General features: G+C 31.3%; 3 protein-coding genes across 3 annotated transcripts; all 3 read left to right on the top strand.

The window, feature by feature from the left end:
• Positions 1-2,561: 2,561 nt before the first annotated feature.
• Positions 2,562-3,577, top strand: LOC105781796 (hypothetical protein). The gene is made up of 2 exons (XM_012606323.2): positions 2,562-2,690; positions 3,100-3,577. The coding sequence occupies exons 1-2, from the start codon at positions 2,647-2,649 to the stop codon at positions 3,377-3,379; spliced, it is 324 nt and encodes a 107-aa protein (XP_012461777.1). The 5' UTR covers positions 2,562-2,646; the 3' UTR covers positions 3,380-3,577.
• Positions 3,578-7,108: 3,531 nt separating this feature from the next.
• LOC105783775 (probable E3 ubiquitin-protein ligase RHY1A) lies at positions 7,109-10,436 on the top strand. The gene is made up of 3 exons (XM_012609420.2): positions 7,109-7,491; positions 8,094-8,392; positions 9,945-10,436. The coding sequence occupies exons 1-3, from the start codon at positions 7,282-7,284 to the stop codon at positions 10,342-10,344; spliced, it is 909 nt and encodes a 302-aa protein (XP_012464874.1). The 5' UTR covers positions 7,109-7,281; the 3' UTR covers positions 10,345-10,436.
• A 2,069-nt stretch (positions 10,437-12,505) lies between these two features.
• LOC105783135 (probable protein phosphatase 2C 63) lies at positions 12,506-15,545 on the top strand. The gene is made up of 4 exons (XM_012608373.2): positions 12,506-12,958; positions 13,647-14,020; positions 14,621-14,857; positions 14,949-15,545. Exons 1-4 carry the CDS (start codon positions 12,691-12,693, stop codon positions 15,219-15,221), a joined length of 1,152 nt encoding a protein of 383 aa, XP_012463827.1. The 5' UTR covers positions 12,506-12,690; the 3' UTR covers positions 15,222-15,545.
• The last annotated feature ends 1,539 nt before the right edge of the window (positions 15,546-17,084 follow it).

Here is a 17,084-nt window from a genome sequence, read left to right as displayed (position 1 = left end):
ATTAGGCACTAATTCAACTGAACAATGACTAAAACATCATTGCATTATATAAAGTAAATTTGAACTTTATCGTTGTAATTAAAATTTCATTTTTTTACAAATTTAATTGACACATAATTTTGTTTTTATCCATATCGTGGATATATCATAATTTAGTTTTTATTTAAATCACAAGTTAAATAGATAATTTTAATGTTAATTTAAATGATATAATGAATTTGAGTTGTGTTGATGTTAGGGATTTAGACTAAAGAATAACACCGATAACAGTAAGAAAGTTAGATTACGTCACATTAAAGACTAAAGTTTAAATGAAGTATAATATAGGGACTAAAACTCGAATTTAACCAACAATCAAATGTGTAAGAGATAAGTTATTTGCATTGAATATGAATATGTTCTGGTGAAAGAAGGGAAAAAACAAGAGGCATATGCTGAAGTAACGATTCACAATGTTTCTAAAAATTTAGAGCTATATGTTAAAGTGACCTTAGGTGTCACACCAATTTGCCACTCTTTTCACTAAAAAAATCTCAATATTCCAAATCCGCTGAGCGAATTAAGATTTACTTTTGAAAAAGAGGTAACGAGAGGAGGTGGATTTTTTCGGGAGAAATTTGTTAATTCTCATTTATTTGGAGTAACAGAATGTACATTCGTTTTGTGAACCCGTTAATTCTTTTGGCACTTGAATTCTCGATAGAGTTAGGAGACAAAATTTCAATTGAAATAATACCAATTTATTGAGGAATTCGCCAGCTTTAATGAATGATACTTGGGCAACTTCTTTTAAAGAAGTTGACCTCCCCTTAATAATTGGGCTAAAAGAGATTAAATTGAATTATTTAAATTTAAGAGGGTCAAGGCCACAAATTGTCCCCAAACTTCGCCGCTAAACAAACCAAGGGCAGTTAGAGGCTTTGCTTCCTTGGTAATGGAATTGCATCTTAGCCCCTCCTAAAATTTAATATTTTAATTCTTTTTAAATGAAAATTTTCATTTTTGACCCCTCTTAAAAAATAATAATTTAATTTAAACCATTTTAGTAAAAAAAGTAAATATATTTTTGGGTACATATGTTTGATTTCAATATTCATTTTTGTTCAAATTGGTACCCATGTTTGACTACTGTTACACAGAATGGTACCTAAGTTGAATGATACTAACTTTTATTTTGTGGTCCAATGATCATTTGACATGTGATGATGATAATGTCATTATCCAAAATTTAAAGATATTACAAATCTAAAATTTCTAGAAATACAAAATATATATTTCACGTAAGAAATTGTAATTCTTTTTGTAACTTCATTAATATTTTCATGATTTTGATTTAAATTTTAATAAAATTATAAAAAATGATTTTTATAAAAAATTGATTTTATATTTTCATAAAAAGATACCTTTTATAAAAATATGAAAATATAAAAAATTAATTTTATATTATTTTTATTTGGTATCAAACATTATAATTTTTATATTTTGAATTTTTAATATATATTTTTATATTTTTAATAATTTCCCAAATGTTATTATGACATCATCATCGACATATATCATATACTAAATTTGATACCATTTTGTGTAATTAAAGACAACATAAGTACCAATTTGAAAAAGAACGTAAGTAGGAAAATTAAGATCAAAGCTAAACATAAGTACCAAAAATATATATTTATCTCTTTATTTTCCAGTTTGATAGTCATATAATAAAAAATTAATATTGTAACGAACCTAAATTTAACAAACGAATTTTTATGATGTTAGTTGGGACTGAGCATTCGATCGAATGAAGTGAAAAAATTTCGAGTTAATCGAGTTGACGAGTCTCATTTTGTCATACTAACTCAATTTGAAATTCTTTTGAATCGAGTGAAATTAAAAAATTAAATATGTCAAATTAAAATCTTGTTACAATATAACTAATTCAATGTTAGAACACATAAATTTGAAAACTTTTTCAAAGCAAAATAAGAAAAAAAAGAAGATATTTTAGTATGATAAACTTAAATAGTTAATTTTCCCAAAATTATTATTTAAAAGAATAATTTTTATATATTCTTTAGAATTTTTATAATTTTTTAAATATAAATTTTGAATTTTAAAAATGATTTAAAACTTTTTGAAAATTATTTTGAATTTTTTTTGTAAACTTTGTTGAGAGAGACAAATTTGTCTATTTTTAAAATTGACAGGGACCAAATGAGTATTTACATTAATCTGTTATTCGAATTGTAAAATTCAACTCGACTCGAAATCGAATTACTTATTCGGGTTGATTCAAAAAAATCGAACAACTCAATTCGATTAACTCGAAATTCAAAATATTTTTCAATTTTTTTAATCAAATCACTTTTAATAATAATTGGACCTGTATACTTAAATCCGAAAAATATAAAATGATTAAATTTCTTAAAATAAAAATAAAAAGAGGAAATTACCAAATAGCATATTCTAAATTTTTAAATTTCGCAATCGAACTTATTCCTCAAACCTTTATTCATTCGTTCGGATACAATTTAAAGTACAAAAACTGCACTTTCGAAAGCATTATATAAATCAAACGATCAAATCCTAGATAATTGCATTGGAGTCCTTTGAAGAGCTGCATTATACAATTTGAGGGGTTTCAAAGAGCTGCATTGCATGGGAAGAGCTGCTTTTACCAAAACCAAGATTTTGATGCTAAGGTACGTAATGTTGTCGTTATTCTTTGGGTTGATTACAACTGACTTTCTTAATCTATAGAATGAATTTTTTAAATTAGTCCTTAAATTTTAAAACGGTTTAATTGGGTCCTAAAAATATTAGTATCGTACCAACCGAGTTTTTTTTATCATGTCTATTGGGTGTTAAATGTTAGCTTATGTTTGATGCAGAGCATATTTAAGACGTGTTTGTGTTTTAAGTATGCACTATGTTTAAGGATTCAATTAGAACATTTGAGATCGTTTCAAAGTTTGAGTCATAGTTTTGAGCTGTTTTTGTTTAAAATTAATTTTTTTACCAAAAAAACCATACAAGAATACAAATTTTAGAAGCAAATCATTATGAACTTAATAAACATATTTGACTTTTGGAAACATTATTCGGGTGTAGGGAAGCAAAACGCGTTGAGCGACCATTGAGCAAAATTGCAGGCGCAGATCGAGAGATCAATAAGAAGTGCAAGAGTAACAACGATATAAAAGGTTCATCGAGTTGGGTTCCACATCCAAAGAGTGGGATATATTTCCCAAAAGGCCATGAATGGGTGATGGATGACGTTCCGGACCGGGCGGCTTCATTCAGTTCAAGTTACTGGGTTCGAAGCGTCGACGGTGTTGATAAACCAGAGTCTTCGGTTCATGATGAACACTATTCCCATGCAAATATGTGATGATCAAACAAAATTAGTCATGGAGACAGGGGAAGGGGTTTTTATGAAATTTGAATAAAATATTTTGGACTTAGAAGCTGAAACTATCAATGGTAGTGTGTAATGATAATTTCAAATTATATAATCTATGAATTATGTAATTGTGTTAGAGTGGTATTTAAAATATTTTAAATAAAATTTTACTTTGTTAATAATAAACTATACATTTAAATGATTTACACAAAATGAATGTACCAATCATTAAATTTGATAACTCGATTCATTTAATTACGAGCCTATAATAGAATTGAATACGAATTGATCCAAAGTTAAAACTAATCGAAATTGAAATAATTTGAAAATTTTAAAATTCAAATTGACCAAAAACATATTAATCTAATCCAAAATCAATCGGCAAAAGTATTTGGTTATTGGATCGAACTCTTTTTGATATCAATATAATAGCTATGAATAATCATTAACTCCCTAAAAGGATAGAAGAATGAGACATATAATGCATTAGAGGTATATGATCATTATACTTTAACTGAATTATGCTATTCCACCTCTCAGAATAAAAAGAACTTAAATCTCAATCGACATATTTAAATACTCTAAATAGTAAATAGCTCATGGACAATTTATATATATATATATAGCTATTTTATAAAGTTGTCCATGGATCGAGTCAGGTCGGGTTCTGATAAATTTTTGGGCTCAAATTGGCCCAAAAAATGAGCTTAAAATTTTGCTCAGGCCCGACCTAAATAAAAATGCTAAAACTCGGGCATGGTCTGGCCGTATTAATTTTTTATATAAAAAATTTTAAAAATATAATACGCTAAAAATATTAAAATAAATGTTTCCCAACAAATTGAAACAACATAATAGTGAAAGTTTAGCAAAAAAACAAATTTTTTAATTGCAAATCTGGGTCAAGCCAGGGTAAAAAAAAATCTTACCCGAGGTCCGACCCATTTTCTAAACGAGCCTTATTTTTTGTCCAAGCTCATTTTTGGACATATATTTTTTTGTTAAAATCCTTCCATTTTTCGGATGGGCCTTCAGGCCAGACCAGATGACCTGGCTCATAGACAGCTCTAGTTCATATCTTGAAAATTGACTTATCTAACCTAAATATGAAATTGACTCAAATTAATCCAAACCTGAAACAATTCAAATAAATAACTAAGCATGACCCGAATAAATAACTTAAAATGTCTTAAACTCAAAGTGATTATAACCTGAAATAATCTAAATCCCAATCACCAAACCTTCAAAAATTACAATTAAACTTAATTGACTTGAATAAGAATTAACCAAAATTTAAATTTAATCTGAATCCAAAATTTACCTAAACCAAAATTCATTTAGTTTTCTTATTTATATTCACCAAAGCTTAGAAATATATTATGTCTATTTTATTTTTTTTATTTCTCAAGGTATCTATCAAAATAAACCTAATAATTAAATTTATTCCATTCTGTAGGCTCAGATAAAACTCTCGATAGCCACGGAGAAAATCAAACTCTCGATAGTAGGAAAGAAATTCTCTTGGAAGGAATATATATCACTTTCAATTAATAATTTGATTTATCGTTTTTCCATGGTCAACAGTCAACGCAAAAAATCTTGTTGAAGGAAAAGAAATTCTATCGTTGATGTAATGGAACACTTTGTTTAACGCGTGGTTACATCTAAATGCTACTCCTTCAACTAACACATAAAAATATACCTTTTTTTTTTCACGGTAAATTTCTGGGTTTAGTCCCTCTAATATATTGAAATTCAGATTTAATTTCTCTAATTGATATTCACCGGATATTTTCCCAAATCATCAAATTTCAATCACTCAGTCGGTTGATTAATGGCTTAAGGGTGTAAAAAGTCTTCGAGCTTTTTCAAGAAAATTAATTAACCCCTGCTCTCTTTTTTTTTGCACTCAATTAGGTATTTGAATTGTCAAAATGCAAGGCTCTCAAACTTAAAAAAAAAGCAATTAAACCCTTTTTTTTGCATTCAATTGAGTATTTGAACTTTCAAAATACATTCAAAAAGCCCTCAAAATTTTCAGAAAAAAGCAATTAAACCTTTTTTTTACACTCAATTGGGTACTTGAACTGTTAAAATACATAAAAAAGACCATTTGATCGTTAACTTTAATAGTCAAATCGTTAAAGTTAACTGACTCTAATTTTTTCAATTAAAGTCATCCCGTGGCACAACATGGCGTGACATGTGGCAAAACAATGATAAAAAATAAAAATCAATAAAAGTTATAAACATTATTAAATTTTAATAAAAAATATAAAATTATTAAAAATTATTAAAAAATTATAAAAATCATAAACAATTACAAAAATGGTAAAAATTTATAAAATTGTAAGAAAATTATAAAAAATGTAAAGAAATAAAATTCATTAAAAGATATAAAATTATCGTATCAAAAGAAGCATTTTATAATTTTTAAAGAAGCATTTTATAATTTTTCTATAACTTTAATTGATCTTTATTTTTTTATCATTTTTACCACATGTTACACTGTGTTGTGATACGTGATGACTTTAATTAGAAAAAAAATAGGGGTCGTTAACTTTAACAGTCAACGGTTAAAATTGATGGTTAAATGGCCTTTTTGATACATTTTATAATTATTTATTATTTTTATAAAATTTTACAATTTTTAATAAACTTTATATTTTTATTAAAATTTAATATTTTTATAACTTTTATTGATTTTATTTTTATAATTGTTTTTCCACATGTCATGTCGTGGTTGTGACAAAGGATGACTTTAACGGAAAAAAATTAGAGACAATTAATTTTAACGGTCAAATATTAAAGTTAACGATCAAATGTTATTTTTTATGCATTTTGATAATTCAATTACCTAACCAATTGAGTGCAAAAAAGAGAGAGAGAGAGAGAGAGAGAGAGAGAGCACGGGCTTAATTGCTTTTTTGAAAAAGTTTGAAGGCATTTTTTTATGTATTTTGAAAGTTCAAGTACCCAATTGAGCGTAAAAAAAAGTAGGGCCTTAATTGCTTTTTTTGAAAAAGTTTGAGAGCCTTTTTATACATTTTTGAAAGTTAAAATACTCAATTGAGTGAAAAAAGCATAGACTTAATTTTTTTTTTAAATTTGAGAACCTTTTATACCCTTAAACCTCGATTAATTTAACATGATTTAATTTTTTACATTCTTAATATTACTAATTGTTATCGAGAATTTGTATTAAAAACATATATTATGGCTACCTTGACCATAACAAAATTATCAATAAAAGATTTCACATCATCGTTTTAATGATAGAAATTAATAAAAATAAAACAAATATTTAATATATCGTTGATGTATAAGTTTCATCAACCACGATATTTCAATGCTAATGAAATAAAAATAATGAATGACTTATAAACAAATATTAATAATTTTATTTAAATATATCTAAAATTGAAATGTAAAATTTAAAAATCAAAACACTAAATAAAATTGTTAATATTTATCGATAAGTCTTTCACTAATTTTGGTTTTCCTGAAGTATCATGTTATTGTTCAATGATAATGTATTAGCGGGGTGTCAAATATTATTCCTTAAAATCAAGGATGAAATTATATAAAATTAAAATATATAGATTAAATTTTAAAATTTAGCATATGAGGGGGACTAAAACCGGAATTAAACCATTTAGGGTTAAAAAGCACACATCCCTTTCCATTCATTTTCTTTGAAGCTAAGGCTATCGATTTTCATTCGCAGGAATTTCTCCCGCGTTTCTTCGTAGGGCTCATCAGCTTCTCTTCCTTTATTTCTTAATCCAAATTACAATTTTCATGTTTATTTAATTGTTTTTTTGGAGAAATTAAAAATAAATTTTAATTGGTAAGATCAGATCAAAACACCATTTGGGGGTTTTAGTTGGATGACAAGCGCTTCGGAGTTATTCTACACACGAAGGTCAAGAGTGGGTCGACCCGATCCGGATTTAGGGATTGGGTCCTCAATTGAACGGAATTACCATCGCCGGAATCATCTCAGTCATCATAATCAGAGGCATGATTTGGACGGGGGTGATTCCCTCCGCCGGTCTCCCCACGTGCGCCACTTCAGCTCCCGTGCTTCCTCGCTCTCTGTACGCTTAATTTCTCTTTTACCTTTTTTTTCAAATTATTTATTTCTTGTTAGGTATTTGTTTTTATTTTATTGCTGAGAAAAAAAGAGAAATAAGGAAAAATGGGGGTGGATTAAGTATTATTTTTGGAAGGGAAAATAAACCGCACTTTTATTTATTTATTTTTAATTTAAAAATTGGATTTTCAACCAATTTATTGGTACTTTATTCGTTGTCTGTTTTATGCTCCAATATTGAACTTTGCTCTGAAAATTAGTAGTTTTAAGCTAAATTTATCAGTGAAATTACTGAAGAATAGGTATTTTCTTGACAATTTTCTAAACCCTAAGGCTCTGCTTGTTATGAAGGATGGAAAGGAGTGAATTGGAAAATTGTTTATCTGATGGTTAAGTTACAAAGTAATAAGGTGGATATGAATCTTAACATTTGATGAACAAATTTTCCATGTTTCCGTCTTTGGTACCAAGCAAAGCCTAAGCTCACTTGCAGTAAGATTTTGCCACATATACAAGAATAAACAAGTAAGTTTGATATTATTACCTCGTCTATGTAATTTATTTCTCCTCGCCTGAATAGCTTATATTTGGATATTACTTTTTCAGGAGCGTTCATCAGTGCGGTTTGATGAAGGTACCAGCGAGCTTGTATCGAGCAATGGGTTAAATGCAGTCGGTGTAAGCAATGCAAGAAGGCAAAGTTTGAGATCAAGTGAGAGGCTTGCTAGAGAAGGGTTTGATGAAGGTACTGGCGAGCTCAGTTCGAGCTATGGATTAAATGCAGATGGTGTTAGCAGTTCAAGCAGGCAAAGTTTGAGAGCAAATGAAAGGCTTCCCGGAGCTGTGCTGCTTGCAAGAGCAAGGCTTGTTGAAAGACTAAGAGGCGTGTCTGTTTCTGCAAACAGGTTACCTAGAGCTCTCTGCAAATTTGCAACTCTTAGTATTTGCATTTCTTGTCCATGTATTATGTACAGCATTATTACTGGTCAAACTGCAAGAACAAGTAAATTATAATAGCTATTGAATCATGTTCTTTCTTATCTGCATGATCTTTGACACCAATTGGAAGCCACTTTTATCATTGATGGTGAACTTGCCTGTGGCACTCAATTTGTTTTGCTACTCTAGTTGGACCAAATTTATCCACTATTCTTGGTCTGTCACAAATTTCATTTTTTAAAGACAGCACAGCACATCTCTTCTCTATTACTTATTTCTGAAGTTTGATGATAGGATAGACAAATCATGTGGAACTCTGTGTCTGTGAAAGTTTTACCTAAATTCAGAATGATTTTGCTCTTGAACTTTGATTTTGTGGATCTGTTGAGGGTGCAATATGATCAAAAGAAGTGTCTATCATATGAGCAATTTGCATCGTAACCTGTAGGAAGATTCAGTGCCTTGCAGTTCATTGTGCTACCTTATTATTAGTGAATCCAAATGATAAATATGTAGTATTGTATTAGGGGCACTAGGAGTCTGACTTGGTTTAGCCGTAAGAATAGAGATACCGTATCATATGATAGAGCTGTTAGGGGTTGTAGTCAGTTAATGTTGAGACTAATTTCACTCAGTCCAAACTATTTTCTAACTTACCATGGACTTTTCAGCTGGTCAGTCGGGTGGGTTGTCACTAGTGAATTTGAACTTTCTTCTATGGAATTGCCTAACATAATCATCATGTTTTGGCAGGCTTTTTCTTTTTTCCTTGAAAATGTTTAAGTTGAATTTAGTCTCATCGTTTAAGTTGAATTTAGTCTCTCTCTCTATATATTTATATATTCTTGAATAGATTGAATTTATGTTTTTATGCTTGAAATTTCTGTCCCACTTCTGCTAATACATTCAAGCTGATATTGCTTTCGTCACTCCTTACCTACCAGTAGTACCTTAATTTCCAGGCCCACTGCTGTTATTGGTGCTTTCTGCCCATTAGTGCCTGTTGTTCTCGCATTGCTAACTATCAATATGGTCCAGTCCCATTGCTGGTGCTTCCTATTCTATGGTAATATTAGTTTTTCTAAGCTATGTTGCTTGGACTCTTCATTTCACTCGTGTCCGACACACAAATACGAGGATATGACCTCCAAGGATCTTCTAAATATATGGAAAAACTTAGAAAAAGTAATCATACCTGTATTGGATACATATCCATATCTGAAACCCATGCCCGAGTCTGAGTAACATAGGTTCTAAGTAGTAACATCATTAGCCACTATGACTAGCCAGACCACTTTTGCTACCACTTCATGTACACAGCGAATTGGTGTTACTCGTTTCCTAACTACCATCTACTGCTTGAGAGAAGCATGTGGACCACTCGATCCTGAATTTTACTTGGTGTGGCATTCAATAATGGACACATATATGTTAGGTCTTGCATTAACCGCTATTTAAACATTTTGTACATCTTTTCTTTTCCTTCTCATTACGGTTTCTTCCTGTTGTTTTCTTCAGGCGAAGCAATAGAGCTCCACCTAATGCTTACCACCGGGAGCATGTAACGGGCGATGATTTTAGGATCATAAGTGAACTCTCTACAGGGTTGGCAGCTAGGGGTTCCCCATTAACCTCTGAAGCAGAAAGGTTCGAATTGTTACGAGAAACAAACAAGAAGCCTCCTGGACTTACTCAGGAGGCTCTGGACCGTTTGCCACTGGAAATTTTCGGCAGCCAAGACGTCAATGTTGAAAGAAAGACATCAAGGGAATCAAGAGATTGCAGTATATGCCTTGAAAGCTTCGGAGAAGGAGATGTGCTTACTCAGCTGCCGTGTGGGCACAGGTTTCACTTTGCTTGCTTAGATCCTTGGCTCAGAACGTGTGGGGACTGTCCTTACTGTAGAAGTATACTATAAAACAATCCCCAACTCACGCGATAGAACATATACATGGTCTAATTATGATTTTCATCCCCTACTTTATGAAAATTGATAAGTTGGTCCCTCTACTTTAATTTGTCAAAATTTAGTCATTGTAGCTTATGGAAATTGGAAAGTTAGTCCAGGTGTTATTCAAAACATGAACATGAACAAATGAGTTTTGTTAATTTGTTGCATATAAGTTGTTAAATTACTGGTTTTCAAATAAACAATCCAATAATAAGGTTTAACAATATTACTTAATTAGATTAACTTTTCGGTTGTTATAACTTACGTGGGTCAAATTATAACAAATTAAAGTAGAGGATTAATTTTTAATTTTGTAAATGATGATGCTCTTAATTAGAGATATGTAAGTCTTGGAATTTTGACGGGTGCAAAAACAAAGGAAAAGGTTTATGAATATTTTTCGGTACTTCTATTTGAGTTTTTCTTTTTAAATTTCAATTTGGTAAATGAGTTTAATTTTAGTGTTGAATTTGATACATGTGCTATGTAAGTTGCTATCCATGCCTCACTGTCAGGTTCAGAGGAAGTAATATATTCTTGAATGGCGGCCCCCTATAAAGACATGTTATTTATACTGCTACCCCTTTCACATTTATTGTATGGGTGGAGATCATAAAGAGAATTAATCATGGCTGTGAATACTAAATAAGATTTCAAACTTTAGTCCTCCATTTTCTAGAAGAGGGTAAATCCCTATTAAGGGTGTGATTAACCCGACTCAATCCCAAATCACACTTGAAACGATGAGTATCTTAATCGTTAGGTTAACCTACGGAATTCACGTTACCCCTCTATTTTAATCATATATACATACATTTAGTAAGGTTTATCTTGTTTTGTGTCTAATTAAATTTGTGGATAACTTTCTGTACAATGCATTGTCAGTCCTTTGTCAGATGTTAATCCTTTATTTTTGGTTTTATCTTATGGATATATATTTGTAATTAAATTCTAGTACGCCTATTAATTGTGACCCAATTTAATAACATTGATTTGAATTTGAACTCAAAACATTAAATGTTATTCAATTCAATTTCTTTTTATAAAATTATAATTTGAAATAGACCCAAAACGATTAGACTCAAAAAATTAAGTGTCGAATTTGAATGATTTAAAATCAAAACAATTCAAACTACCGGCACAAATACAAATTAAGTTAAACTTGAAATAACCCTTAGTGTTTTTGAATCAAATCAAATCAGCTAATCGAACTAGTTGAACCAATAAATCGATTGATATATCAATTCGGACAAAGGGGCTGAACTAGAGCTATCCATGGGTCAGCTGGCCTGAGGTAAAATTTTAGGCCTATTTCCTAGGCCTGAGTCTGACTCGAAAAATTGGCCTAAAATTTTACCTAAGCTTGACCTGGATAAAAACGCTAAAACCTATGCCTAACCCAACTTGCTCGTATTAAATTTTTTATATTTTTATTTTTATATAAAAACAAATCTAAAAAATATAATACATTAAATAGACTAAAAACATTAAAATAAATGTTTCCCAATAAATTGAAAATAAATTTTTAAAAAATATTTATATTAAAAATAAAATTTTAAAAAATATTTATACTTAACTAACACTAAGATATGTGCAACTTAGCAAGAATATGCTTCTAAAATAGTAGCAAAATCAATAATAAAAAAATAGTTATATAATATCTAAACAAAAATAATAAAATAATAGCAATATAATAGCGAAATAACAGTAAAATAGTGACAAAGCATAACAATTTTTTTGGTAAATTCGAGCCAAGTCTGATTGGGCCCGAACAAAAAAATATTGAGACTGGACCCATTTAAAAAATGTACCTTATTTTTTTATTAAAATTTATTTTTTAAGCTTATATTTTACCAAAACTCTCTTCTCTTTTGAACAAATCTTCAAATCGAACCACCTGAACAAATCTAAGTTAAACTAAATGAACCGATTAAATCGAGAATAATTCAATCACCGATCCGATTCTTTAAAAATTGAAATATTAAATTAGACCTAACCTTCTCCATTCAATAAAAAAAAATAAAAAAAGGATTTGGGTTTAAAAGTCAAAAAAGAAGAAAAAGGGTATTAGTTAACGCGTAGAGTGGGAAGTAATTACAGCAAGTATCGGGGGTCGTTGGTCATCATCATCTTCCTCTCTTTACGCGGCATTTCTTTTCCATTCACTTTACCCCACTCTCTACTCTATCTTTCCCTCTTAATATCTTTCCATTTTCCTCTTCCCCCAAAGTGAAACCCCCCATTGAAACCATCGAAGAGGTTTTCATTTAATCAAATTCCCTATAAAGGGATTATTATTATTTTTTAAACACGATGATGATGATGTTACGGTCCCTTTCCAGGCCGCTCGAACGTTGTCTTGGCGTTAGAGCTGGTGGGGATGCTCTCATGTGGCACGCTGACCTTAAACCCCACGCTTCCGGTGATTTCTCCATCGCCGTCGTGCAGGCTAACAACTGCCTCGAAGATCAAAGCCAAGTCTTCGCCTCTCCTTTTGCTACCTACGTTGGCGTCTACGATGGTCATGGCGGTCCCGAAGCTTCCCGTTTTGTTAACAAACATCTCTTCCCTTTTCTCCACAGTAATTCCCTTTTTCCCTCTTTATTGCAACATTCCTTTTTCTGTATGTATGTATGTATGTATGTATGAACATGTGATCATGTATGTATATGGATATGACCTTGTCAGGAAAATCATAAGCTGTCTATGGAATCATCAAATATGTATTTAGTTTGATAGATTTCGAACTGATAACTCCAAATAGACTTTCTTTTTCTAATTTTTAACAGTAAAAGAGGGACCTATGGGGCACTTAATTTTGATATTTGCCTTATTCTTATATATTTAGCTTTTAAAACGAGTAAAAATGTATATATTAGGTGAGGTATTGATAGATTATGCATATTAAAAGTAATGATATTCAAGTTTTAACATTTACGGCGAAGCAGAGTGGGGTCGAGGCAGATCATGCCAACAATGGAACAGTAATGAATTTGACAATATCTATCTTGCCCCGCTCCATAGTCATGTAGTACTATGTCTGTTTTGATGGGAAAAGAGAATATGAACTATTTGTCTAAATTTGTATCTACTTGGGGTTGTTTGGACTTGAATTTTTCAGAATAATTAGTAAGTGTAGTTCAAGTTTTGGCATTTTTCAGGTCATTTATTTTTCTTTGTTTTGCATCCTTTTCAGTGATAAGCATGCACTTGGATTCTAAAAAAGATTGATGGAGACCCTTAAATTTTTTTTCCTTTATTCATTGTAGAATTTGCTACAGAACAAGGGGGATTATCTGCAGATGTGATAAAGAAGGCATTCAATGCCACTGAAGAGGAGTTTTTGCGTTTGGTGAAGCGATCATTGCCTGTGAGGCCTCAAATTGCTTCGGTTGGATCATGCTGTCTAGTTGGTGCAATTTCGAATGATGTGTTATACGTGGCAAATCTTGGTGACTCGAGAGCTGTTCTTGGCAGGAAAGCTTCGGGGGATAAGGAAAACACAGTAGTGGCAGAGAGGTTGTCAACTGATCATAATGTTGGAGTTGAGGAAGTTCGAAAGGAGGTCGAGGAACTTCATCCAGATGACTCACATATAGTGGTTTACACCCGCGGAGTTTGGAGGATTAAGGGCATAATCCAGGTACAATTTTATTGACAAGTTGATTTATAATCGTTTAGTTCAAAACTAGTCTGCTTGAGGAATGATCAATGTGTTGATTCTAGAAATAGTTGCCAATTAACTTCCTCTTCGTAGGCATTGCTTGCAACCCATTTGTTTCTTTTTGCTTGATGGAGAGGTATAATTTAATTATGGATGTATACATTGTGCATTAGAATGAAAGTTCATTCTAAAAAATGGTTATAATTCTGAGTTTTTCGACTTTTCCAAGAATATTTTGGTCTGATTTCCAGTACTGTTTCATGCTGCTATTTTCCATATAGTATGCGTTGTATGCATGAGATGGACAAATGCAGGCCCCTGAAGCATAAAGCTAGGCTTATGTAACTGCAGGGAATCTCTCGTTTTTATGTTTTTCTTCTCTTTTTGTGATGTTGTTCCCCTTTACTTTAGTAGGCAAGTTGAGCTTTATACTTCGATCCGTTCAGTATCGAGAGAATAAGATGCATTAGCTTTTATCGTACATTGGATTATAGAACTGGAGATGATTGATTAATACATGATCTTTGAGCATGTGAGTGGTCATGCTGGTCTGAGCCATTTTTGTTTGTCTTATTTCAGGTGTCAAGATCTATAGGTGATGTTTACCTGAAGAAACCTGAGTTTTATAGAGATCCGATCTTCCAGCAGTTCGGAAACCCCGTTCCTCTTAAAAGGCCGGTTATTACAGCAGAACCCTCGATCCTTATTAGAAAGCTGAAGCCCCAGGATCAATTCCTCATCTTTGCATCAGACGGCCTATGGGAGCAGTTGAGTGATGAAGCTGCTGTAAACATCGTTTTCAAAAACCCGAGAGCCGTGAGTATTCGTGTTCTTCCATTAACCTAATGAAACGTATGGAAATGCAACGCATTTCGGTATTGATATTTGTTTGCTTGAATGCTTGCAGGGTATTGCCAAGAGATTGGTAAGAGCTGCAATTCAAGAAGTTGCAAAGAAAAGGGAGATGAGATACAGTGACATCAAGAAAATCGAAAAGGGGATAAGGCGCCATTTTCACGATGATATCACCGTGATTGTAATCTATCTAGACAAACACCGAGGCTCCTCCCGTAATAAAAGAACCAAGCAGAACGCCATGGGTTGCACGATGGCCCCGGTCGACATCTATTCCTTCAATGCAGATGGAGGAGATGAGGATCTGCTTCAAACAATTTCGTGAAATACAATACAATGACTTGGTTCCAAGTAAGCTTTAATTTATGTATAGGAAAACAGAAAAATCATATAGGTGGGATTGGTTAAAATATAGAGTTTTTAAGGTAAATGATGTCAGTCAAGGATATAGGATTGATTTAATCTTTTGTTTTATCTCTTTATTCTTGTCTTTTGCCTTTTCTGAAGCTGATATCAAATGTCAGTGGAAGAAGAATACCATTTTTGTATTGTTTAATTCCGTGTTCATAGTTTATGTATAGAAACTTGGGAGGTGAAAACGCTATTCGATTCGATTCTATATGTTGATAAAGGTTTGAGTTTTTGAGAACATGATGTCATAAGTACTTAAATCTATGATTTTAACATCGATTTTTGGTTTTAATTAAATAAATTATTAAGTCATAAAATTATAAAAATATAAAACAATCGATTTCTGCCCCAGTTCAATTGTGCTAAAAAATATGACTGAATTTTTTGTTTGGATCAATATACCAATCAATTTTAGTCCAATCAGTTGATCCGATCTAATTCCTACAACAATACTTAAATAATGAGTTGATTATATTTAAATTTATTCTAACCTAAATTCATTTTCATCCTCCGTTATTTGATTTATTTTTGTGAAAATTTAAGGTACATTTTGACAAAAATTTCTCAGGTGGATGTTTTGGTTAAAACTTATCAACTATATTATCTAAACCAGTAAATATAAGTTGTTGAATTGAGCTTGTATTATATATATATAATATTTAGTTTATTTAGAATTTATTAATATAATAAAAGAAAAAGAAAAGAAAATAGAAAAGGAATTACCTATATATATATGCGGTTGGAACAGGAAGAGGGTAGCAAATTTTGATTTGAAAAAGAATTCCAAGGACAAGTTAATGGGCAGTTACAATAAGAATTTTTAAGTATTTAAACTACAATATAAATATATGTTTGAGTGATTATAAATATTAAATTATTACAATAAAAATTATTCGAGTAATCATAAAATAGAATCAAACAATTATAAGTATAAATAAAATAAAAATTGGTATAATCCAGAGTAAACTTAACAAACTAACAGTACAACAAAATAGGCTTTTAGCGGCATTTTTTAGGCCTATAAGCGCCGCTAAAAGTATTTGCGGCGCTTTCACAAGAGCCGCAAAAAATGCCGCTATAGACCATGTCGTTATTTTTTGTGGCTTTTTTCTCACATAAATGCCGCTAAAGAACATGATCTTTAGCGGCGCTTTTACCACAAACGCCACTAAGGATTATGACCTCTAACGGCGTTTAAAGATAAGCGCCACTAAATGTCATGTTCTTTATCGCCGCTTTTATAGCAAACGCCGTTAAAGGTCATGTTCTTTAGCGGCGCCTTTATAGCAAACGCCGCTAAATGTCATATTCTTTAGCTGGGCTTTTATAAGAAACGCCGCTAAAGGTCATGTTCTTTAGCGGCGCTTTTATAGAAAACGACGCTAAATGTCATATTCTTTAGCGGCGCTTTTATTGAAAACGCCACTAATTTTGGCAGATTTCTAACATCCAATTTTCATCCATATGCAACCCTTCCTGTAACATAGAAACCAACCAAAAACAGCAACCTAAATGCTACTTCAAATTCAACGAATGATATATGATATAAATTGATAAATGAAGTATAATACAATAATGTTAAAAGTTAAAATGTTAAAAATATTCATACAATAGTCTAAGATGGCAGATTTTGCGACTGCTGAAACATCTTCATCATATTCTGAAGCTGCAGTTGGAGTGCATCGTACTTTCTGCTCTGCTCTGCTTCCCTCGCTGCTGCCTCTTCTTTAAGTTGTAGCTGGAGTTTTTCATTTTTTCTTTGAACCTCAGCTTCTCT

This window comes from Gossypium raimondii, chromosome 13 (genome assembly GCF_025698545.1).
Source record: "Gossypium raimondii isolate GPD5lz chromosome 13, ASM2569854v1, whole genome shotgun sequence".
In the NCBI taxonomy this organism is placed as follows: Eukaryota; Viridiplantae; Streptophyta; class Magnoliopsida; order Malvales; family Malvaceae; genus Gossypium; species Gossypium raimondii.
This window is presented reverse-complemented; position numbering and strand designations above follow the sequence as displayed.